Source organism: Clarias gariepinus, chromosome 22 (genome assembly GCF_024256425.1).
Source record: "Clarias gariepinus isolate MV-2021 ecotype Netherlands chromosome 22, CGAR_prim_01v2, whole genome shotgun sequence".
NCBI lineage: Eukaryota > Metazoa > Chordata > Actinopteri > Siluriformes > Clariidae > Clarias > Clarias gariepinus.
The window spans coordinates 4,682,389-4,709,319 of NC_071121.1; the positions used below are offsets into that span (position 1 = coordinate 4,682,389).

Below are 26,931 nucleotides of genomic sequence, written 5' to 3' on the forward strand. Positions count from 1 at the left end.
TTCTCTCCGGTGTCGCTGTCTGTTTTCGTTTTCTGTTTTTCTCTCGTTTAATCTCAGACTGTCTCGTATTTGTTTTTGCGAAAGCGGCGTCTATCCTAATGAGGGAGTTTGGTCCCTCACTGGCACTGGGAGATGGTGGTGTTAAACATTTCTGAGCAGGTAGGCGAAAAATGCGCTAGTAACCTGCAAAGCATCGCGTACACCTAGCTTAGCTTAGCTTAGCATAGTATAGCACAGCATCGCTAGCAAGATGCGCTTTGCTTGTTTACGGTTTGCTCTTGTGGTGCAAACATGGTGCTTTATGTGGGGTCGATTTATTTCTTTCGTTTTTGTAATTTCAGACGGGATGTGATATTTGCGCACGGTTTTTATGGGATATATAACGATTTTAAATAAGGGTGGTTTGATGGCTGAGAGCGATCGTTAGCCGGTTTGCTAGCTTTGCTAACTCAGTCCGACATATTGGACATTGCTTGTTTTTTCCTTTCACTTTCTGACTGCGTGGAATTATTTCGGCACAAAAAGATAAACTATGGATCACAGGAATACCTTTATACGTTTGATGGGCTTATAATGAACGTTGTACATATTTTAAATGTGTATAAATTTTTTATAGATGAGAAGGTGTGTATATATAGTATGTTGTTTATTAAATGGGCGTGTGTGTATAATGGAATAAAATATAATATTCCTGTTTCATAATCTAACTTTACTAATTTAAAGGTTTTTTCACCTAGTGGCATTTCATTTTTAGGTCTGATTAAAAAAAAAAAAAAAAAAAAATATATATATATATATATATATATAAAGAATTTCAGTAATCCTGGTTTATTTTAATGCACAGGTTATAACACGTTATGTTATGTTTCTATAGTAATTCATCATTCACAGGGACCTGGATGCAGGACGAGCTGCAAAACCTTACATAACCTAAAGCGTTCATTCATCTTCGTACTGGTTAGGGTTGTGTGCTGAATCTGGCGCCGGTCCTGAGAGTGCCAGGCGTGAGGTGGGCGTACACCCTGGCTGGAATGCCAGTCACAGGGTGTCGTGGTATGCTTGTCACACAAGAAGGCAATGTGTGGTTTGAGAAAACGGATGCATACCACTAGTAAACGGGCAACACACACTTAGGCGTATCAATTTTGTGCCATTGCCTGCAAAAATGTAAAAACATATGAATTGAAATATTTCCGAGTGATAGATTACAGATTTACTTGGGTTATTTATCTGATTTAACTGTTTAACTGCTTAAAACTTACGCGATGAAACCGAGATCGACATACTCATTTCTTCTTTAGATACACTTTTCTTACGGCTACTCCTGTCAAGAAGGCGCCACAGTGGACCATTCGACCCACACACAGTTTGTTACAGGTTTTACACCGGATGCTCTTCCTGAAACAGCCCTCCTATTTTATCCGGGCCTAGAAGGCAGTGGCTGGTTATCATGGGGTGTGGCAACCTACTGACAGCCGGACTCAAACAGGGATTCTCAGATTTCCAAATCAACAACCTTGCACCTTAGCTGCCTGAGCCTCCACACTATCAAAAGAAGAGAAAAATTCAGTTAAATGTTTTAAACCTCGTCTGGTTATTTCCACCATGAACCCCACTGGAAATAATTCTTTTATTGGTTTAAACCCTTTCCCTCATGGTTTTTGAGCATATTATGGCAGTTCTAAATTTGCATCTGTTTTGTGTATGTGCTGTGTGCCGGGGCTTGTTCGGTCATCGTACAACATGAGCAGACTTCTTTTTTTCTTCCACTTATCCCCCCCCACACACACACACACAAACACAGTTTCTAGGGTCCAGGCAAAACAAACCGGCAAGTCTTTTTAAAAGGTGAAGGAAACCGGAGAACAAAGAGGAAATTGTCTAGAGCACACCAAACTATAAACAGACAGTAAAACAAGCTTAGCATTGAATGAACACTGGAGATGTGAGGTGGCAGTGCTGCTGGTGTGCTGCTTCATTAAATACCGCAGTGCACTCGTCAGTACTAAACTACTTTAATGTTGTGTATTACACCACTTGATATTTTGTGTACGACACCAACCAGAACTTTTTCATTTGGTACTATGCTACTTATTACTACACTACCTATACTTTAATATCTATACTGCAATGCCTGGTACTACATAACTCAGTATTTTCGTAGTCTGTACTACACATTTCGGTACTGCATTACTTGGTCCTTGAATATTCTGTACCTCCCTACCAAATACTACTCTGTACTTTAGTATTCGGGTACTGCGCTACTCGGTGTTACACTATTCTGTATTTTACTGTTACATAATGCACTACCTGGTACTGTGCTACTCGGTAGTTTACTTTTCAGTACAACACCACTCAGCACCTTAATATTCTGTGAACTACATCACTCGGTACAGCCGTTACAGCTCTAACACCTACAACAGAAATAGTAACAGGAAGTACTTTCCACAGACTTTCTATGGCTTTAACGGTAACTATATATAGAGGAAAGTGTGACGTGGTGTTCTTTCTTTAACAGACATTTGTAATCATTGACAGACTGCAGTGATATGAGGAAGGGGGGGACCCAATCAGGCACATGCTCTTCTTGAAAAAAATGTTGATATTCCTACCCGTTTTCTTCTTTCTGTTTCTCAGCCACCTCTGGTCCAGGCCGTGTTTAATCGGAACACAGATGAAGTTCAGTTATATTTGCACAAGAAAGATGAAGTCAATGCACTGGTAGGTTTTTCTTTTCTTTTTTTTCCACAGTGTTTCCATTTGCAGTACAGCACACACAGATTACAGATTTAAAACTGATGTGTTTGACTTATGTAGTGTTTATCTTTACGGGCCTGTTTTTAATTCACAACCTCACATAGAAAGAATGATTGAAATGATTTGGTGTAAAAAGAGATTTCTGTGGAACAAATTAAAATTTTATTTGTCACATACACCGTACGATATGCAGTGAAATGCTTACACGACCGCCCGTGACCTAAAAAAAAAAATATATATTTAACAGGAAATAATAACGATAAATATAAAAATAGAAAAGAGGCAATAAATAAATATCTTAACTATAAGAAAGTTGAACAAAATATACAAGTTTTCAAGATATAAGAAATATAAACCTCTGTACAGACAAAAATGAATTAAATGCAAATATGTGGAATGTATGAAGTGTGCAATTGAGCATTGTTTGTGCAAATGTGCAACATGTGTGCAAGTGTGTGCAAATGTGCTATGTAAACATTGCTCACATTCATTCATTCTCAAAATAGGAGTCGATGAGAATATGTCAAAGCCTCGGTTGATATCAGGCCAGTGTGGAGAGTGCTGTTTATTATTTTCACTCTGGAGTACCTGCAATATGCAAATATAGGTTTTGGTTTTCGTCCTGTGAACATTCTGACCTTTTCAGAGCTTCTAAATGAGTTACATCCTGGTATTTTTATGACACGTTGCCATAAATAATGCTTAATTTGGTCATGCTTTGGATTTAGACTTTAATCCTGATGTTTACACACAAAGTCTCATGCCTTTAACGCAGGCATCACTTAAAGGGCAGACCGTTTCTCGGACCGAATGACAGTTTTATTTGGACGCTGATGCTTTTCTGAGGATGAGAATTAATATACAAGTAATCTAACCTTTTTTCCCATCGATGGGGGCGTGGCTTTATGTGCCATTTAACAGAGCCAATCAGCACGATAATATATGGTGTGCAGACAGTGTGTGCAGAAGAAAGATAACCTGAATGCATGACGCACAGCTTACTCAGAAAAATTTTTATTATAAATTTTGAACCTTTAATGATGAATAGATGGATCAATATACTTTTATTCTTCCTGTGGGACGTTTAAAACCCGTTTGTCTCATACGTTCCGAAACCGCGATAATCATAAAAAGCAGTTTGCCGCTGTGAGACTAAACATGGGTCGTTGGGGCAAACATATTTGTTGCAAGTAAAATACTTGATGGACCAGAGCAAGAGGAGTCAGTCCTTCTACGTTTATTTACAGCCCAGCCCTTACAAATGAAGATTCATGAAACATTGATTCCATACAAATACAAGGACATATAAATTAGTTTTGAGATTATTAAAAATGTCTCAGCGACTTTTGCATCCTCAATGTCTTGATCACATATGCCCCGTTTAGTGGCAGTCAGGTTAATCCCTAGGAGGATTATATCAAATTCCAGTGGGTATGTTTTGCAAACGACTCAAACATGTTAACCTCCCCATGTTAAAGGGGAAAAAAATTATTAAAAGTACAACAGCAGAGCGATGATGTCATGCCTCAAACATACTCTTAACATGTACAAAAAAATCATATTGGGTGGTAGACCCAGGAGGCGATGTGCTTGGGCCTGCTCATCGTTGCTTGCAACTATATGATCCTTAGAAGAACAAGAGGGCCTTTCACACACTAACATCAGGACTTTCATAGCGATGACATAATAGCTATGACATCATCGTGCTGATGTTGTAGTACTTGGATTGTTGCTATCAATGAACGAACTGTCCACATGTTTAATGTAGTTACTGAAGATTTACAATAAATATCATGGAAATTTGAAATTCCTTTTTTTTTTTAACTTGCTTTTAATAGACAGATGATTGTATATAAAAATCTGAATCTAACACAGACCAGACCTTCTTAAATTTTATTTTAGTACCCCTGATTTAATGTATTTAAATGTTAAACCACTCCTTGCTCCTTTAGTAATCTGCTGCACTTGCCTAAACACAGGATTCGCCCAACACCACCAGTCAGTCTTTTCAGGGTGAAATAAAGAAGGTTAAACAGGATGCAGAAGCTGCTGTGTTATGTAAAAGATAAGAGATTCATTATTATTTTTGTAATTGTTGCTTTTAAGGACCAGGAGCGACGCACACCTCTGCACGCTGCTGCTTGGTTGGGAGACGTCCATATCATGGACCTCCTCATCACAGCAGGTGAGTATTCATTTAGTATTTCTAAACACCCCTCCACCTATCTGCTCACACATCACTCCATCACTGTCGTGTTCGTTTTCTTCTTCTTCAGGAGCGAACGTTAATGCGAAGGACCACATGTGGCTGACGCCGTTACACCGAGCAGCAGCCTCCAGAAACGAGGTGAGTCAGCGGGTTTTTTTTATTATTTTTTTTTTTTACGCATTACAGTCTAAAAAGGTGTGTGTGAGTTTGATATCTTCATTTTATTTATGACACAGAGGGCGGTGGGGCTGCTGTTGAGAAAAGGAGCTGACGTGACGGCGAGGGATAAGTTCTGGCAGACGGCACTGCACATCGCTTCGGCAAACCGAGCCATGCGCTGCACTGAAGCTCTGCTGGCCCAAATCAGCAGCGTGAACATGGCCGACCGCACAGGCCGATCCGCCCTCCACCACGCCGCCCAGAGCGGCTGCCACGAGGTCAGAATTACTTATCAGTCACTTCCAACAGTCTCTGCGATGTCCACATAGCTGCCAAGCCCGAACGCGTGTCGAGCGAAGTCATGGCTGCGTCCCAAACCGCATAACGCGCACTAAAGAAGAATGCTTAATGAGTCATAACACAGGGATGCTGTTTAGTGCGGTAGTGTGAGGCACTTTCTCTACCTAAAGGTACATCCGCACATTGGCTAGTCTCCACCTCTAGTGACATAACAGTCTACAGTACTGTCACCTGTGCTATAATAATCAGCATTTTTTTTTTTATTTTAATGACTGGATTTGCAAGGAATCAGATTTTTAGGACAACTAACAAACAAACTGTTTATTCTGGCAGAATTCAAGTTTTTATTTTTTATATGTCCTACGTTCAGCACAGTGCATAATGTGGGTAGGATCGCAATGCTAAGGCCGTACTGACTTCTAGATGTTACTGGTCTCGAATTAGATTTATTTATTTTTGTCATATATAGTAATAGTAAAACGTAGTGGTGTAACCTTTGACCGTATGTGTATGGATTTCTCCTTATGCTCGGGCAGGCATGTATATAATACATTACCTGCAAACATCATCATGCCAGCGTAAACCGCTATATTTAGGCATCATTACTGCGTACGCACCAATCATATTTATCTACATTTTTTATGTTTCGGGTTGCCAGATCACACTGACAAAATCCCGTCCTTGGTTTTTGCATAAGTATTGAATTTAAATTCATGGGATTTGGCAGATTTTACATCTGAGCAGTTGAGGGTAACAGTGGCTGCTTGTACCCCTTTTCCAACAAAGCAGCAGGTGCCCAATTGCGAACCAGCAGTTTTCAGACAGCCAAAGCAAAAGACAGAAAAACCGGCTCGCTGGCGGGTCCAACACTTTGCTGGGCTAGAACAAAGCTATTTTTAAAAATGGACTCAATATGCAATGTGAAGCTCAAATGCTTTCTAGTAATGATAAAGCCAGAACTATTCCGCTGTTATTGTTGTGCTTGCTAGTAGCATTGTTTTGCTGCTAAGGAAAGTGGAGACATACACTAAGGTATACAGTGATGTAATGACAGGTCTCTGTCAAAAAAAAACAAAGACAGTTCTTAGGATGGTCGCTATTAAATCATCACTGAACTGGCACTTTAGTTTACTAAAATCAATCTTATTGTTCAGTACTTGCCCAAGACACATTTTCCAGGCCAAGATGATCTTATATATAATATATATTTTTAAATGACAATGCAGAATAAAAGATTATCAAAAAAAAAGCCCATGCCTCACTTTGCATCTTAATTTAACAATTTAGTTATGAATATTTTATTTAAAATCGACGTTCACATTGGGACATTTTCAATGTTGTTTTCATCGAAGGCCATACACCAAAAGTTCCTTTACTTAAGTCTTCCAAGTTCTACAAAATTGTCTCACTTCTTGTACTGATCAAAAAAAGATCTGTGACCCAAAACCCCTGACGTGAGCCATGAACAGCTGCAGGTGGGGAAGCCACAATATCCTAAATATCTTATTTTTTATCTTTTTGTTTATCTTGATAATAGATGGTTAAATTGCTGCTGAACAGAGGGGCCAATCTCAGTGCCAGCGATAAGAAAGAGAGACAGCCCATCCACTGGGCCGCTTACCTCGGTGAGTCATTTCTCTAAAAAGATTTATTTATTTATTTTGGTTTACATGACCCGTCCTGTAGTTTTGAGTCAAACTGTAGGATTGCAGCAGTCTCACTCGAACGCTGGTGTAACTCTGTGATCCGTATATAAACGCACGACATGGCACCTTCTCTCCCCCTCCCTCTCTCTAATATATATATAATACGCAAACACGTTATTTATTTTTCCGTTCCAGGTCATCTGGAGGTGGTAAAGTTGCTGATGTCTCAAGGATCAGATAAGAGCTGTAAGGACAAGCGAGGCTACACTCCTCTGCACGCCGCCGCTGCCAGCGGGCACGTCGACGTGGTCAAGTACTTGTTACGGAACGGAGCAGAGGTCAGCAAACCGAACTAAATGATATAAAAGATTAACGTGCCTTTAGTGCTCATGTAAACTGTCGCTGCGCGTTCATAATTTTATTTATTAATTTTTTTATTGAAGCAAAAAAGCAAGATGTGTGGTTAAGCGAGAATGGCGCCTTTTTTTTGGTTTGTTTTATGAGATTACAGAAATCGGCATGGTCACAAAAGATACGACAAAGATAACCTTTTAGGGTGAAAAACAGGAATTGTTTTTAGGTAATCTAATCAGCCGGTCACAAGAAATCACTCAGATATAAACCAGCAGCTTCAGATAACTCACACAAACACTCGGGCGCTTGGGCTTCATAACCACGGCTTGGGTATGTCTGTATTTGCTGATCCTTTGGGATTGCTGCACACTACAGTCTCTGGAGTTTACACGAATGGTGCAATCAAGAAAAATATCCAGTAAGGTGGAGAAACACCCGTCGGTGAGTAGAGAGACTCGACAGAGACTGGTTTAAGCCGCCAAAACAGCTACAGGGACTCTCTACAGATAAGCACTCTGTACAATTGTGGTGAGGAGAAAAGCATCCTAGTACACCAGGCGATTAGGTGGACGGCCTACACCACATCAGGTTCTGCTTCTCTCGGACAAAAACACAAAGCCGAGGCTGCACAGCGGGTCAAAACTGGACAACTTCTGCTTGAAGTTTTTGCTTAAACAGGTTGTAGGGTTAAAATTTGGCACCAACAGTATGTATGAATCAACAGTCCCACCCTACCTTGTGTGAACAGTGTAGTTGATAGATTGCTGTGGGGAATGTTTACTTGGCACACTTTGGGAACATTTTAATACCAAACAATTACTGCTTCAATGATGCTTCTTATTTGAGTATTGTTCCTGACCACCTACATCCCTTCATGGTCATAAATTAACCATCTTAGACTGGTTTCATGAATGTAAACGGATGAGTAGGAGTTTGAGTAGTAGGGATTTATTTTTGTCAGATTTTTGTATTTGGTTTCTAAGTACAATGACGTGTAGACATTAGGGAGAGGAATCATCAGTCACCACCCCAGTGGTAAAAAATATATACTTGCTGCTCAGTAAAAAAAAAAAAAAAAAAAAAAAAAAATATATATATATATATATATATATATATATATATTATTATTATTTTTTACTGAGCAGCAATTATATATATATATATATATATATATATATATATATATATATATATATTTATATATATAATTTTAATTATTATTATTTTTTACTGAGCAGCAAGTATATATTTTTTTTTAAAACCAAAAAAAATATTTTTTTTTCACTGAGCAGCAAGTATCTGTCATTTATTATTTTTCACTTGAGACATAATTCACTCCCACCACACAGGATGGCTGTAAAAATATGTATTAGATCTTGTGAAAATATTCATGTACGTTATGCTGTCTCTGTGGTCAGACAGGGATTTTCAAAGAGTGATGTCATTGTGTGTGTACCCAGATTGATGAGCCAAACGCTTTCGGAAACACCGCTCTGCATGTAGCCTGCTACATGGGGCAGGAAGCAGTCGCTAATGAGCTGGTTAACCGCGGCGCGAACGTTAACCAGCCCAACCAGCGAGGCTTCAGCCCCCTGCACCTGGCTGCCGTGTCCACCAATGGCGCCCTCTGTCTGGAGCTGCTGGTCAACAACGGGGCTGACGTCAACATGCAGGTAAGCTGCAGTCACAACACCCTAGAAATGTGTTTTATTTTTGTTTTGGTTTTTTTTCCCTCCTCTCTTTTTAAGAACATCTATTCCTTTGTTATAAAGAGCAAAGAAGGCAAGAGCCCCCTTCACATGGCAGCCATCCACGGACGCTTTACTCGCTCCCAGATCCTCATTCAGAACGGTAAAGAAGCCTTCCCCCACCCCCCCACCCCCCCCCACACACACACACACACTTTTTTATTTTTTTATTCTTGTGCTTACACTTCCTTTTTCTTTTTTCCTCACAGGTGGGGAGATAGACTGTGTGGACAGATATGGCAATACTCCTCTTCATGTTGCTGCTATGTATGGCCATGAGCTGCTCATCAGCACCTTAATGACAAATGGCGCTGATACAGCCAGGTGCGTGTGTGTTTATTTACAGGCTGTCCACGACTTACAAATGAGTTCCGTTCCAAGAGCGTGTTCGTAAGTCGGATTTGTTCTTAAGGCCAACAAAATTTTGCTCGCCTTTGACATGAATATACAATGTGACGTTAAGCGCATCAATCCACTTGACAAAAATCTCTGTCCCCTTTCCCCACCTTGCCATCATGTGGCCAAAAACCATAACCGTTCGTAAGGAGAGTAATCTTACACCTTAAATGTAACAGTATTGTCTCTGCACCGTTAAATCATGAGGGGAATCCCGGGCGGCATTTTTGTCTCAGAGCTGTTTTCCCACTGTATCTCTGTTTTGCTAAGGATTTTACGAATTTAGGATTATTCCCCATCAGGGCAGCTTTACAGGACAGACATTGTTTTATCATCGTGCTCCCGGACTGATTAATTGAAACCGATGAGGCCGACACATTTCTCCCGCACAAAAAATATTGTATATAATTGTGAACATTTTTTCATGTACAATACACGTGACCTACTTCCGTGATTAGAACCGTGGTCTGTTCGTATCTGCGGAAATTCATAACTCGCGGACAAGTCGAGGATAATCTGTAATGTAGAGTGTGATCTAGAGTGTGAAGCATGTATTACCGTAAAGAGTAACCACCTTTCTCGTAGGCAAGGAGTTCACGGGATGTTCCCACTGCACTTAGCCGTGCTCTACGGGTTCTCTGACTGTTGTCGCAAGCTGCTCTCCTCAGGTATGTCATAATCGTCAATCACCGAACTACACCTCTACACTCTCGATCTAAGGGGATCATTAATGTTTTTTTTTTGTTATTTTTCTCCCCTCCCCTCTCCCACCCCCTGTGCAGGTCAGCTGTACAGCATTGTGCTGTCGATGAGCAAAGAGCACGTGCTCTCAGCTGGCTTCGACATCAACACTCCGGACGAGTTCGGGAGAACCTGCCTACACGCTGCTGCCTCTGGAGGGTCAGCGAGCAACTCCATGCACTTTCTCTCTCTTTTTCACATATACACACACGCTTTTCAATTCCCTTCCATAAAAATAGGAGTTGGTTATGTGATGAGTTTTTTTTCTTCTCTGTCTTTCTCTGCAGAAACACTGAATGTCTGAACCTGCTGTTGAGCAGTGGCGCAGACATGAATAAGAAAGACAGGTTTGGGAGGTAAGAGTTAAAATCCTTCTCTGGTTATAATACAAGATGCAGGAAATTTGTGTGTGTTTAATGTGTGTTTGATCTGCGCAGGACCCCTTTGCACTATGCGGCTGCTAACAGGAGGTATCAGTGTGTGGTGATTCTAGTAGGAGCAGGAGCCGAGGTCAACGAGCCTGACCGAACCGGCTGCACACCTTTACACTATTCCGCTGCTTCCACTGCTTTCTGCAGGTAACACACACACGCACTTTTCTCTCTCTTTTTTTTTTCTCTCTGTCACAGTCTTTTTTTTTTTTTTTTTTGTCTGTCCCTTTCTTATTCTCTCTCTCTCTCTCTCTCTCTCTCTCCTTCCCCAAACATTCCCCCTTCACTGGTACTCTCTTTTCTTTTGTCTCTCCTTGTCTTTCTGTCTGTCACTGTTTAAGTGCATTCTCTCTCCCCTCCCTCTTGTGCTATTTTGTGTCTCTCTCTTTTGCACTTTTTCATTCTCTTTTTCCTCCATCTCTTGCACTCTTTGCTTTTTCTCTTTTTTTTTCTTGTCACTGATTTGCACTCTCATTCTTTGTCTCTCTCCGTCTTTGTGTTCTTGCATGCTCTCTCTCCCATAACCCCATTTCACTCTTTTTATATATCTGTTTCTCTCCCTTCCTCTCTTGTCCGCCATTTTTCTTTTTTCAAGGTTCAAGATTAAAAGTAGCTTTTTTTTTATGGCATGACATATATTTAAATTTGTATCTCCAAAGTTTAGTCACAAAAAAATAACAATAGTAGATAAATTTGGGGAAAAACATATAGAAAGTAATGATGAGTAAATGTATGAGTATACACATTTAAAGTCCGAGATAAAGTGACTCTCGTGTACATGGAGATAAAGGAAATCATACATCATAATGCACTTTATACAAACTTCAAAAATTTTTGATTGTGTAAAGCTGTTTTGCGACAATGTCAATTGTTAATCCCTATACAAATCATATTGAATTAATAATAATCTCTTTTTCTCTTTAGTCCTCTTTTCTGTCACTCTCCTTTCTTTTTGTCTCCCTTTTGTCCTCTCTCTGTCTGTTACTGTTTAGTGCACCCTTTCATTTTCTGTCTCCCTCTCTCTGTTGTATTTTTTCTTTCTCCTACCCCATGCATTCTTTGCTTTTGTCACTTTTTTTTCCCTTTTATCTGTTTGTCTATTGTGCCTCTTTCTCTCTGTCACTGTTTTGCAATCACATTTTCTCTCTCTCCAACAACCATTTTGCATTCTCTCTCTCTTTGGCGCCTTCTGTCATTCTCTTTTCACACACTGTCTCCTTTTTGACGATTTTAGTTTTTTCCCCCCCTCCGTTTTAATTGATCTTTTACGTTTAACAAGCTTTATCGGCATGGCAGTAATATATATACAGTATTCCCACAAAATAAAACGGGAGCAGTTATCAAATAGACGCATTTAGATTATGCTAAATAACAGATGATTTAGATTATACTAAACATCTCTCTCTCTCTCGTCTCAGGGTGGATCGAGGGCAGCAGAGTCCAGAGGACGGAGAGAAGGAGTCATTCATGTACGCCTTTCATGTCAATACACTGATTATAAGCTTTTGTGTAAATATTTTTTTTTGTTTGCATGTATGATGTCTTTTTAGCTCGCTGTTAACATTGCAATGAATGAGGTAGCTGAAGTTAGTTTCATGACTGGTATAGAATTAGTCACGAACAGTGTGAGGGTTTAAAAGATGTATATATTTAAAATACAATTTGCAACAGCTGCAGTTTTAATCCTGTTTGCTAACAGATGGTGTGTTTGAAGCGACGTGCTGTACAAAGCTCAGAGCACTGTAGATGTTTTTTAATTTGCCATGTGATGTCTCGAGCCTTGAGGATTTGACTCAGGGGAAAATTAGTCTGTTTCTTATTCTTGCTGCGTACACACCGAGAATAAACTCGCTCTGGAATGACTTGAGGAGTCATTTGTTGTACTTCAGATAAAAAAAAAAAAAAACATTGTTGTGTAGTTTCCTTTTCTGTTTTGTGTATAACTATGCACTTGTGTGTACGCGTGTGAAGGTGTGTGGAGTACTTGCTGGACAACGGAGCAGACCCATGCTTGTGCAACTCTAAAGGATACAATGCTGTCCACTACGCAGCTGCCCACGGAAACAAGCAGAGCCTCGAGCTGGTGAGACTGCACACGTGCACACACGCGGTTTTCAATTGGTTTCTTGCTTAGTTTTGCGTTAGCATAGTAATGAATTAAGAGACGCCTTTATTCGTCCCACTGGGGAAATTTGTTACAGCATCAAAGAAAAATGTTGCTATTGCATCCAAATTTAAGATATTGTAACTATATTGTAAGATATTACTTTAAGATATTGTAATTATTTTTTTAACTTTATTATTTATTACAACAGTATATAAATATGGAGACTGGTCCACTGGGAACAGCTCTGATTGTACAGTCTAATAGCAGCAAGGAGAAAAGACCTTCAATTTTTTTTTTTTATTTAGATTATTATTATTAATAAAGTTGTAGCTGCATAAAAATTGCTTGCTCACGGAGGACTGACCAAGCGACTTACATGACAAGTTTTAGCCCATAACACCCCTTGATCTACATCAAGGGGTGATTTACAAGCTGATGTCCCCTGTCCTGTGTAAAAGTCAAGTCAAGCTCTAGAAAGCTTAATAAACACGTACAAGTTAGACTGATTGTGACTAAAAGCAGAACTCATAAACTGCTTTGTAATTTTTTTTAACATGGATTTTTTTTTTCCAAATGTTTGGAAATATAGTTATGTGTACTTGATATATTTGGAAATGCTTCATTTGTGTTTGTTTTTTTCAACCTTTTAATATTTTTCCTTTCTAGCTTTTGTTGATGTCCTACAACACATTAGGCGATGCAGAAAGCACTGGACCTGTCAGTCCCTTACACTTAGCAGTAAGTCTTTTGGTTTTGTCTTTAACGTAACTTGTTATTCAGTGTTTATGAGCAACGTTCCCACATCCAGCTTTAAAGTATTAAAAGTAATATTGCAGTATGAATTTGTTGGAAGTTTAATCATTTGCTTGTCTCTGGCAGGCCGAGGCAGGACACTGGGAGTGTGTGAGTGTCTTGGTCGAGTCAGGCACGCGTGTGGACGTGCTGGACTCTGTGGGACGCTCGGCGCTCTACGTGGCCTCTCAGAGAGGACACGCTCGCTGTGTGGAGCTTCTCCTCAGCCAGTCAGCATCCTGCCTGCTCACTGAGCACTGCAATAAGTGGACTCCTCTCCATGTCGCAGGTAAACTGCCTTTAAAGATTTATTTTGTGACGTTCAGTCGTTCTGGGCGCAAGGGAAATAGGTAAGAAGTAAAAAACAAAACAAATTTTTTCATATATAATTAAAACGTGAAAGCTGTAATTTAGGGCTACTTTACTCATTTATTTATCATAAATAATTTTTACTTGCACAAAGGTGATGTACGTGTGTGTTTTGTGTGCTCCAGCAGCGAGCGGCCATACAGACTGTCTGCAGATGCTGCTGTCCAGCAAGGAGGAGCCTGACCTCCCAAATGTCTCTGACACTGAGGGACAGTGAGTGAACATCTAATAATCACACACTTTCACAGCAGCACTAACACATCAGACCCATCATGACCGTGGATTCTTTCACAGTATACTGGTACTAATAAAAAAAATAAAAAGGTTTTGTAGATCACACCAGCATTTTAAAAGAATTCATACTTTTATCACACAGTTTTTTATTTAATTTAGCTAAGGGGAATCTGTCTGCCTAAGCACAACACTGACATCAGTGACGGTTGTGTGTGTAACGTACCAAGAGTTTTGGTTCAGAGATTAGACTCAAGTTCTAAAAGGTTTAGATCTGATTTCTAATTAAGATCAATAGTCTGGAATGATTGATAATGATCTGGAATGATTCATTAATGAAAATTTTTTTTTTAATGTTGCTTGTGAACCTGAGCAGCACCAACTTTTAACTTTTACTGTTTATTTTTTTCCTTTTTTTTTTTTTTTTTTAAGAAAGACCTACAGTAGTAAAATCTTCTTTGCTTATCTATAGTTTTCTTAGGCCTTAAAAAAAACATCGAAGTCCATTTGTTTTGATGCTTAAACGGACACACTGACCTTAAAGGACAACACAAGAAGACGCTGTTAAAAGCCCTATTCGGACGGAACTAGTTTTACAGGGTGTCTTTAGAGAAATTTCTGTTTCACAGACGTACTTTTGTGATTTTAATCCTGTCCGAATCTGCCATGTCTGTCTTTCTCTCACACGACTTATTTAAAAATTCCAGAGCAAATGACTTACTGTTTTTCAGCAAACTCGGCAGTCCTTTGAGAAATCTAATCCCATCCGAATGCAAATGTCTGATTGCCGTTTTCTTTTGTGTTTTGGTTATTGTAAACTACCGTACCGTATCTCTAGCGCTATTGAACCGTTTGCGCACCAATAATGTCTTGTGCAACACTCCTACCTCGGTAATAAACATGGAGATGTTAGTCCCGTCCGAATGCATACATAAAATGACAGACATTGTCTGAAAAAAAAAATAAAAAATAAAAACGTGAACGTCGTTTGGAAAACTAGTCCCGTCCGAATAGGGCTTAAGGTGCAACATGTGAACAGACTCAAACTCCGTTTTTTGCGTGCTTTTGCATTTTATTCATTAATATTGAGATTTGAACTAAAAGAAGTCCATACTGTAATAAATGCGTGCTGTATTTTAATATATATATTAAGGATGCACCGAAATTTCGGCCGCCGAAAATTTTCGGCCGAAATAGCGTTATCGGTTTCAGCCGAAACGTAAGAAAGCGCCGAAAATAAAAGCCGAAATTGTCGCCACGCCTCTCCCATCCTCCCGTCTCGTTCGCGCTGTCAGTACGCATCAAACACGGAGTATGTCGGCGGTTTGGAAGCACTTCAAAGTTTCAGATGAGGACAGCAAAGTTGCAATATGCAACATTTGCTCTGCAAAAGTTTCAAGAGGGGGTCACGTGCTAAAGCACGTGACATAACAGAGAAAGTAATGGAATTCATTGCTTTAGATGACCAGCCGTTTTCAGTCGTGGAGGACATCGGATTTCGTAGGCTAATACACCACATTGAGCCGCGTGATTTTATTCAGTGCAGTATGTTCTTCATGAGAAGAGGAACTGTGTCTTCAGCCAGAAAACTGAAAAACTTTTGTTCATAAAGATAAACCTGCTTCTTTTGCTTAAATTAAAAGCAGACCAATTTAGTGTGTATAGTTATGTTGTTTACAGTAAGAGGTTGGATTTATTTATTTATTCTTCTGTTTGTGCACTGTTGTTTGGTACAGTAATTTAAAATTGAAGTAAAAAAACAGCTAGCATTTTTTTGCACAATTTTGTTACAGAAAGAAATTTTATTTAGTTTTGTTATTGTTAAACATCCTTATTACTGTTATTTATTATCAATAAAAGTTTGATTGCTTAATTAATTTGTAGTTTTTTTTAATACAAACAAAAAGAAAATATTTTAAACATGTTTTTTAATGAAGCCATTTTCAGTTTCGGTATCGGTTTTCGGTCAAGTGCATCCAAAAATTTCGGTTTCGTTTTCGGCCCAGAATTTTCATTTCAGTGCATCCCTAATATATATATATATATATATATATATATATATATATATATATATATATATATTTATATATTTATATAATTTCATTTGTATGACCTTATCAGCAGGACTGACTTCTCTGACTCTCTCCTCTGCAGGACTCCTCTGATGTTAGCCGTACTGGGAGGTCACACTGACTGCGTCCTCTTGCTGCTGGAGCGAGGGGCGTGTCCCGATCCAAGAGACAGGAAGGGAAGAACGGCACTTCACAGAGCGGTCAGTCTTAGTTATATGCCGTGTTGATCACACTAATTAATTCTTCTTATTGTTATACTGGTAGTGTACCATTGCACATACTAGAGACCATTTGACATCAGCAAGTAACCAAAACCTCGTCCTCGGTGTAACACATCACCTAATCTCTGACAAACAGCTACTGCATCCGTTCACTCTGGGAGTGTTAAAAACACTCGACTATAGGTTACGACTAAACGAACATACATAGCTCAGAATACTATCGCAAGAAGTTAATGTTTGAGATATTCTAAAAATGCCTAATGTATTTCCTTTAACCAAGTCGTTGATTTCTTCATTTCAACATTACGCATTTATAATGCAAGTAAATCTGAGTATATTAAAATGGTGGAACAGGAAATATGTCCGACATTTGAGCACTAGGTGGCAGTATTCACCTTAAATGCAACCTGCTGTGTCACAGCCAGTGGATACTATATACTAGGGCTGAAACGATTCCTCGAGAAATTCCATTACAAAAAAATAATCAAGGCAAAATCTTCGCCAAAGCCTCAAAGCTTCTTTTAATTAATATTTTTGCGCGATTATTTGTTTGGCGTGAAACAGCACGCTTCCGGATGCAAGCCGTCGCTAAACACAGACAAAAAAGAAGCTCTTATGTCACCCACAAAGCGGAAAAACACGCAAACAGTTAGCAGTTGTATTAATTTGATGAAGCGTTCTGTTGCGGGCTGCAAAATGGAAAGAGGCGATAAAAATATTAACGAGTCAAGAGAAGAAGAAACCAGCAAGAGAAAACAACAGAAATTGTCAGTAAAGGCTTACGTTATGCCTGAGCTGTAAATTTAGAAACTTTTAGTTTTGAAAGTAAAGTTGCACAACTTGGTGTTTTTTTTATAATTATTTATTTTAAGGTGTGCCTGTTTTTTTGATACTTAGTCATTTGAAATACCTTTTTTTAGTTTTAGCATCTGAGAAAAAGCTTTGAAATAAGAATATATCGCACTGTTATGCACTTAATTTATCTGTCAACTTTAAGCTATTCCTTGTATTGTGAATAATGACAATGTTTATTTTTAATAAAATGCTGCATGCATTTAAAAAATAAAAGTAGTTTTTTTAAAAATTAAACCTAGTTTTTCTATTTTGCATTGCTGTTTAATTAAGCAAAAGTACTACTTAAAAGTTTACTCGATTAATCAATAAAATCTTTGGTAGACTTTTCCAAACTGAAATTTTTTTTTTTATTCGTCTTCAGGAGCAAGATTTAACACCCAGAATCTAAAACTGAATTAATGATGCGTTATCAAAGTCATGTTTCACTAGCAAAGTGTTAGACGCCTTAACATAGTGTTGTTTGTTAAACCGGTTACTAACATGCTCATGGCAAAAGTTGTTTATAAAATGTCCACCTTTTTGAGACATCAGGATGTACTCCAGATTGCTGTTCTTCTCAGTGTTTCTATTTGTGTATTACTTCTATTAAGGCTCAGTTATATTTGCTTTTAATTATTTGTCCCCACATATCCAGTGGTTGTCACTTACTGCATGTACATCACATTTAGTGTTGTGCAGAACTGTTTTGGCTCTGTTGTGCCATCTAGTGGATGTAGATTTAATTTCTCCAGATGCATATCTTCTATTGCATATAATAACCTGAAGAATAAACCTGTACAGCTTAAAGGCGTGTCTGTACGTTAAAGATGGGACGTGTACGGTGGCCGTGAAGTGCAAAACAAATTAACAAAACTGAAAACCAAATAAATTTAAAAAAACAAAAACAAAACCCAAAACAAAATTAACAAAACGGAGAACAAAATAATTAATTCAAAAACAAAGTATCAAAACCTAAAACAAAATAAAACCCAAAACTAATTTATTTTGTTTTTGGTTTTATTTTATTTTTGGATTTGTTAATTTGTTTTTGAATTAATTTTTTCTGTTTTGTTAATTTGTATTGCACTTCTCGGCCAGTCAGATACAAACCGGAAAAGGTAGGTATAGTTTTCGAATGAAATTTTTACCGCTGATTGGACGAGACATCTGTCACTCAAGATATACAGGAATTAGGAACTTGCTTCTCTATCTTTGTTTCTTGTGTGTTCTACTTCACTTTAAACTACAGTGGCCGTGAAGTGCAAAAAAAAAAAAAAAAAGCCTGACTTCAGGGCCACCGTAAGAACGCCATATTTGAAACCACAATAAGGACAGTACATGTTTGCGCATTCATACACACACAAATCTACCACTACTACTGTACTTCCTGTTTTTAGAAAACATGTTTATGGGTGTGCACTTGTAGTAAGGGTGTGAGCAGTGATGCTTATGTCGCAGTTAATGCAGTTCTTCTAACCAGACCACTTTCTATTTTCTAGGCTCTGCTCGCCTGGGAGGACTGCGTGACCGCACTGTTGTCCCACAACGCCGCGGTCCTGACTAAAGACGTCCAGGGCCGCACTGCACTCCACCTGGCTGCTTCCTGCGGCCATGCTGAGATTCTGGCCAGAATGTTGTCTGCTGCTGACCACACCAACTCGCACCACCCGATCGCTGACTGCCACGGCTTCACCCCCGCACACTGGGCAGCCTATCACGGTGAGGCTCTAACTCCCGCGTCCTAACTAGTTGGAATGCAATAAAACATTTAGATGAACTCTTTATTGCAACACCTTTTTTGTGTGTGTTTTGTGCAGGTCATGAAGACTGTTTGGAAGTTTTACTTGAAATTAAACCATGTAGTATCGAGGAGGGAAACCCCTTCACCCCACTGCACTGTGCTCTGTGAGTTCAACACATTCAAAGCACAGGTTTTATATTCTTAGTGTGTATCAGTTTTCAGAAGAGACGTTATAGTTAACAGTCTTGTGTTTTTTTTTGTTTGTTTGTTTTTTTTTTCCTTCCTATTTTAGAATTAATGGCCATAGCGGTTCTGCGGAAATTCTCTTGAACTCCAGTTTTGGCTCATCACTGGTCCACGCCAGGGATGCAAAGGGAAGGTCTGTAAAAGCATGTATAATAACATAATGATGTTAATGGATGGTGTATCTGCAGATTCTTTATTTATTTATTTACTGCTGTTCTGAAGAACAGACTCCTGTAAATCAGGGGCCTTTGTGTAATTAACTTTTTTTTAATTTATTTAAAATTGGGTTGGTGAATGTGATGATAAAACATCAGTCATGATAAAGTGTCTCATTTGTCCTATTCGCAAAGGGTTAGTATTACCTGGGGATCTGTGATCATGTGATTTGTAATAATCGTGGCGGTTGTCTGTGATCTTAATCCCGTGCAAAATTTCTCTGTAAGATTCATTTCCTTATGCGTGTTTCCGGATTTTGGCCACCTAACTCACTTTGCCGGAGTTGAGAACAACTTGGGAACGTGCTCCCAGAACGGAACTCGTTTGTAAGTTGGGGACTACCTGTAATTTGTAAATTAAAAATTACCCAACGAGTGAAATTACCATATTTTGCCGAACATTGTATTCTTGAGATTTGGTGGGGTTGTATATACATTTTTTTTCGCCAGGGTAATTGTTTCCTGTGCGCCTTTATCCATCTTTAGCGTAGAATAGAGGCTGCGTTAAAGTGAAAGTATTTTGGGTCATATCGATGTACACCATGCAATGTGCAGATCGTGAATAGGGTTTTATTTGTTTGAAATGTAATATGTGTAATATAACAAATTTTACATTTTTATTTGTATGAAAAAGATCATATCCGGGAGATAAGTTTGAGTAAAATCGCAGGCTTCATTTATAGCATACGAATGCATCACACGAAACTCGGATGTGATCGGGGTCATTTCTAAATCGCACAAGGTATTACCAATCCTGCGCGAATAGCACAAATACAGTTTTTGTTGAGATTGCAGCAATCTGTCTTTTTTTTAACATAAAAATATTAATAAAGTTTTTATATTAACATCTTGCGTGCAGAACTCCGCTTCACGCTGCTTCCGTAGCCGAGGACGTCTCCGGGCTGCTCCTGATTCTGCGCATGGGAGCCGACATCAACGCGGTTGACCACTCGGGACGCTCGGCGCTCATGGTGGCTGCTGACAAGGGCAAAAGCGGCGCTGTGGGTAAGGATTAAGAACGTATCACTCTGCTGGGTTTTGCTTTCAAATTCATTAACTTCAGCATTAAAGCACTCACACTGATGGAGTGATCGATTGTTGTTGTCCAGCCCTTCTGCTGCATCGAGCCAAAGCTGACCTGTCTCTTCTGGATGTGAACAGAAACACTGCCCTGCATCTGGCCTGCAGCAAGGTACCGTCTACCCTCAGCATGGTGTTATTTACAGACAGGAGGGGTGATGTGCAGTCTAGTTTCTCATCGTCTCATCGTCCTTATTAAAATCTGTGTCTGTGTGCCCGCACCTTATAGGCTCACGAGATGTGTGCCATGCTGATCCTGAAGGAGATCCACAACCCGATTCTCATCAATGCAACAAACAGCATGCTTCAAATGTGAGTTTTTTTACCCCTGAAAGTCTTATGGAGCGAGATCAGGACTGTAGGGAGGATGCTTTAACGCCTCAAACCAAAGTTTCTTGCAGAGTGTCGACAGTGTGAAGAAGTGTGCGGACTGGCATCGTCATGCAAGATCATGACACTCTTGGTTAGCAGTCTCCCGTGTTTAATCTGAAATTTAGGCTTCAGTTCAATAAGCGTCTCACTGTAACGAGCAATGTTGAACCTTTTTTCCTGATAATGTTCCAATACTGGCCCTTGAGAATCCCAGAAAACTTTCCAGATGATGGTTGATTTTTAAACTATTTCTGGTTGTTTCCGTTCCGTACTCTGCCGTTTACGCTCAGACCCGTAGTGATGAATCCGTGTCTCGTCACCAGTAATGATTCTGTCTAAGAAACATTAACCTTCCTTAGAGTGTCGGTCCAATTTTTTTTTTGCAGATATTCAAACGCTTCTGTTTACCTGCTCTATCTGGCACCTGTACAGCCTCAGACCACAAAAAAAAAAAATATATCACTGCATGCTGTTCTTTCATGCAAATCACGAGTGCGGCATCTTTTTTTTAAAAATTATTTTCACTGCAGTTACGAATTGTAACTGCGTGTAACAGGTTACCACCTGCCCACCAGTGACTGGCAAGACAGTAGCTTTAAATGGAAATCACCGATAAGATACTTTTTAGCTCACTCTTGTATTTAAAGTAAACATTTCCCAGTTTAACTTGTACAGTGCTTTTGTTTGACTCTTAGGATTGCATAAATCTTTATGCCGTATGATTTTCTTTTTTTTTTTTTTGTATATAACATGGCTTTACTTTATCGTAATACAGGTAGTCCCTGAATTAAGAACATTCAAGTTACGAATTTCTGCAGATACGAACGGACCAGATGCGCACAAATCTCGGAAGTAGCTCACGTATATTAAAATAGACACTGCAGTATACCAGATACCAATATTTACAATTATATGCAATATTTTCAACATGGGAAATGTCTAAAGTCCGGTATATTGTGTGTGAGCGTTGGGCGGTGCAGGAGAAATGAGTTGCCCTCGGTTCAGTGAATCAGTCCAGGAGCACGATGTTTAAAAAATGGCTGTCCTGATGGTGAATAATCCTAATTTCGTAAAATCCTCAACAAAACAGATTTTAACAGTCAAATACGGTGGAAAATTTCATTTTCTTAGGCGTAGTTATGGTTTTTGACCACATGATGGCAGTGTGGGTAAAGGAGACATATTTAGTCCAATGGGTTGGTATGCATTATATTGTATTTCGTGTCAAAGACGTACAAGACTCACAACAAATCGGACTAATTAATGTGCTCCTGGAACAAACCTTGTCGGGGACTACCTGTACGTGTGTGATTATTATTTTTGGCACGAGCGTGAGTGTTTAGAACTTGTTGTAGTTCTTGCTGCAGGATTGTAATTCCATTTAATCTAATCTCAGTTTATGTTATGGAAATTGGAATTAGAGTAATACATGTTTTCCATTTGTGTACAGGTGATGGCTTGACTTTTTTTTTTTTTCTTTCTTTTTTGTAAACTCTTGTTTGTCTTTCCTCTAGGCCTCTTCACATCGCAGCCAGGAACGGTCTGGCCACCGTGGTTCAGGCTTTGCTCAATCGTGGAGCCACAGTACTGGCAGTGGATGAAGAGGGTATGCCACTTAGTTCTTTCTTTTTCTTTTTTTTTTTTCCTTTACACAATCCTAATCGTGCTTTTCTTAATTAAGTTGATCTCTGGTGTAAGTGTTCTTTAAATCAAATCACAGACGCAGTAGAGAAAGATGTTTTAGGGTTAAGTTTGATGGTGTGTTTTACTCTCTATTTATATGTTTCAGGTCATACCCCTGCCTTGGCATGCGCTCCCAACAAAGCCGTGGCCGACTGCCTCGCTCTCATCCTCTCGACCATGAAGCCTTCTCCCTCCAGCGCACCCTCTTCCTCCCCCTCCTCTCCGAGGCTCAACCTACTCAAGCATTGTGGCATCACAGCCGCTTGCCCTCCTTTGCCCAACGGAGGCCTTCGCCACACCTACGGCAAAGATCGGCATGGCACCGCCTTCGGGTTGGACGGCTGTCTGACCGAGTGAGCCGATCTGCATCCTAGAGCCGTTATGACAAACCACACACACACACACGCGCACACACAATAACAGTCTGTGTGTATGGATGCTCAGTTTGGTCTTCTCTCTCTCTCTATCTCTCTCTCTCTCTCTCTCTGTCTTTCTCTCTGTCTTTTATTTATTTTTATTTTTAAGACACCTAGTCAAAAAACAATATGCAATTCCAGCCTCACGACCCTCCTGCCCCCATCAACACCGCTTTTCTTTACTACTGTTAGAGGATGACTAGGAACAAACGTGTTTATTTATTTTAAATGCTTGCTAGTTCTCGCTTCGAGAAGTCTACGATACCAAGCCATCTCGTGCGCGCGAGTTTCCATGAGCGCTAGCTAGTTGTTTAATAGACTAATGTTCATTTAAGCCCGGTTTACTTGGCTAAGGTTAGTATTATGCAGCTGCTTTTTTTTTTCTTTTTTTTTCTTTCTTTCTTTCTCTCTTTCGGTCACAGATACAAGTGTGTGTGTGTGTTTGTGGATTTCCTTTGAGAAGCTGTGGCCTTGCAGAGGAATTTCCAGCCTGCCCTGAGGAACAGTTAAAACGGGTTACTGTAAACTAAGCATGAAGGTGTGGGCCATGTATTAGATGGTCTCAAATAAGTGTGTGTGTGAGAGAGAGAAAATATAGTTGTGTGTGTGTTTAGCAGTCCAACCAGATTTCCATCCCATACTTGATTCTTGCTTTTTAAGCTCATGCATTGTATGTCAGGTGCAATCAAATTTAGCACAAACTAAGCAGAAAAAAAAAGCTTATTTTTTTTCTTTAGTTTTTTTTTTTTTCTTGTGTTTTTATTTTTGAGACAAGGGAAACCATACGACCTTAAGCCAAATGACCAATGACCTCTGGGTTCGAAAGGTCAAAAATGGTGCATGTTTACTGTAGGCTTTTTTTTTTTTTTTATTTAAAGAAGGAATAACTTGGGAACATTGCAATGGGTTTACACAGAAGGCGCGTTCGTCGTTTCCAGCTTATAAAGTAGTAGTAGCACCAGGGTACCATCGGTCATCCGACACGACACGCAGACGACGGTGAACTGAACAGAAAACCGAAAGCACAAGCATCAGATCGGACGTAGGCCTTTCGAAAACTGATCCTTACTCCTAGGGACCACCTTCTACCTGGGAAAGATTGGGGATTGGCTGAGAAACTCGGAGGCTGTTAGGCTTGGAATCTGGGTGTAGTGCTTTCCCAGCCGACCATATCGAAATGTCTCGCGTTGCGTTGAGCTGCTCTCGCAGTGCCTTTTTTTTAATAACAGGTTTTTCTTTCCAAAATGTCCGTTCAGTCCGACTCGTCACCGTTCACAGCTTAAGTGGTGCTTCCTCTACAGACTATTAACTTTAGCCATATGAATCATTAGTCGAGCCTTTTGCTGAAGGATCGCTTGGAATTTTTGTTTTTCCTTTTTTTTTTTAAATGATTAATTCGAGCAGCTTTTCTCGTCAGGGTGTATGGCTTTAACTTCTGCTATTCACAAGCTCAAACTGAAAATCAGCAACTTTTCATGATATTGCTGATTTTCACCTAGGGTTGATTTGGGTTATGATGATTATGATATTACTATTATTATGACCAAAGTTGCGTTAATTTTGTAGCGTTCCTAATTTGGCGAAAAAATAACCACCTGCTTGGTGGTGGAAATCTATTGCCCCTTCTCCCCTCGTTTAGTTTAGTTTAGCTCAGTTCAGTTTATTCACCGAATGTTTCCTTATTGCCAAAGGTTGATTAATTGTTCAGTGTACAAATGTGCTTCCTTTTCATTTTACATCCAAGCCACAACGTTTCAGAAAAATATTAGGGTCGGAATATTATTCGGAAAAAGAAAGAAAAATATATATATATCGAGACATGCAATATTTGCGCAATTAGTAAAGAGACAATCAGTCGAAAGGGCTTTTAATTTCCCCTATTATTATTATTATTATTATTATTATTATTATTATTATTGTTGTTGGGTTGGTGCGTTTTCCGATATATTTGAGACCACTGGGAATCGGAACAAGATGGTATGAGCTGCTATCTTGCATTGCGTTAACCCGAGTCTCTGAAGCCATTGGAACTGTTAAACGTATAAACTGAAGCAGCAGTAAACTTTTTTTTTTGTTTGTTTGTTTTTTCCCCTTACATGAATTTTTACTGAAGTAATTTAGCGGGTGTTGGGTGATCATGGGCGTGTGCTGATTCTGAAATAATTCTGGAGAATTTGCCTATCGCAGTTTCGCAATAAAATTGTCATAAACCATGGCCTTGGGGAGAAAAAATATCTAAAATGACCAATGATGCAGGGCACAAAAGATGATCACGATTCGTTCTTGTCAGAGGTGGACACATCATACTTCTATGAGCTGTATCACCTGGCAAGCCTAAAGAATTGAGGTAACTAAATGGAAAGTGCGTTAAGTGTAAGAGAAGTAAACGAGAACTTGATGATTACAAAGAAAGTTTTTGATGTAGCATATCATGTTTGCAGCCTGGACAAAATGTCAGCAAGTTTTTTTTTTTTTTTTTTTTTTTGCTTCTTATGAATTTGATGTCAAATGATGAGTGATTTGGTAGATTAACGCTTATTAATCACCTTTGTAGGTTTATCATACTTACTCGAAGTGCGTTAACTTTACGAAGTATTTGGAAAGTCAGTCTTTGTTTGAATATCAGAACATGAAATCTGTTCGTCCTTGATACTGATATGTCCACCTCTGACTGTCCTTTCAAAAAACAAATGCACTCTTTATTTTAGTTTTTCCTTTTTTTTTTTTTGGTTTGGTTTGTTCACGTGCAGCTACATATGTGTTTACACGTGTGCGCCCAGTTCTCACAAACCCGAGTAAGGGTGCATCATATTTATGATGTTACATTAGTCGGGAAAAGCAATTATTATTATTTTTTTACTTTTCTTTCCCCGATTGCAGAAGGGCCACCGAGGGGGAGGAAACAAAATGAGAAATGTGAATGCACGGGGGTTCAGCAAGGCATTAAAATCCGTTTGCACTGCCACTTGTATTGACTGACTGATTCTAAGTACGATGAAGTCGAGGTTAAATTTTTGTAGTCTAAAAAAAAAAGTGCACATCTCTTCATTTGAAGAGTACTTTCTGTTCTCATTAGGTGCCATTAAGTAATCGGAGAAAACTTGTAATCGCAGCCTTTATCCGCAACCCGTACACGGAAACACTTCTCATCGCGCGCATGTGTCTGTGTGCGCGCAGCGAATAAACAGGCAGCTTCCGGAGGTGGAGGAGAGCTTGTCCTAAATATCTTGTAGCTGAAGGTTGTGTAAAGCTCTTGGAGTTAGAGGAGGGCATTTTATCTGAACGACCATGTGCAAAATAAATAAATTAATTAATTATTTAAAAAAAAAGGTCCTCCTTTATAACTGGTGCCATAATTTTCTTCTCTGCACTTCATATGAACTATTTTATAGAGTAACGTAAATGAATTCCAAAAGTTATACATGTTGCATGATCTACAATAAAACCAAAACCATATTTATTTGAGATTATAACACTAAATAATAATAATAATGATGATGATAGTTCAAATTAAGCTATAAGAAAGCAAAAGTGTGAGGAGGAGGAGGATTTCAAATTAAAAAGCCATTCCTTAGCCTCGTGTTGGATCATGTTAACGGCTTAAAAGATATGACTTACAGGTTTTAGTACATACAAGCTCAAAAGGCATTTATGGAAAAATTTTAGTGGTTGTTTTTAAGGGTAATTTCTCCAATATTTGTCAAATGAAATGCCTTAACTGTGTCAGAAGGGTAGAAATAAAGTTTTTTTTTTGCCTTTTTTTTTTTTTATACAACAAAATAACGCTTAACGATCAACATGCGTCAAGCTT

General features: G+C 39.1%; 1 protein-coding gene across 1 annotated transcript; it reads left to right on the plus strand.

Annotated features, from left to right (window-relative positions):
* Positions 1-26,873, plus strand: ankrd52a (ankyrin repeat domain 52a). The gene is made up of 28 exons (XM_053482283.1): positions 1-159; positions 2,638-2,721; positions 4,864-4,942; positions 5,034-5,104; positions 5,203-5,403; positions 6,963-7,050; positions 7,267-7,409; positions 8,886-9,098; positions 9,198-9,276; positions 9,383-9,497; positions 10,155-10,237; positions 10,352-10,469; positions 10,598-10,666; positions 10,748-10,888; positions 12,160-12,210; positions 12,713-12,824; positions 13,515-13,586; positions 13,728-13,929; positions 14,135-14,222; positions 16,395-16,512; positions 18,867-19,086; positions 19,185-19,272; positions 19,401-19,487; positions 20,429-20,574; positions 20,679-20,761; positions 20,879-20,961; positions 22,536-22,627; positions 22,811-26,873. The coding sequence occupies exons 1-28, from the start codon at positions 133-135 to the stop codon at positions 23,059-23,061; spliced, it is 3,204 nt and encodes a 1,067-aa protein (XP_053338258.1). The 5' UTR covers positions 1-132; the 3' UTR covers positions 23,062-26,873.
* Positions 26,874-26,931: the final 58 nt, after the last annotated feature.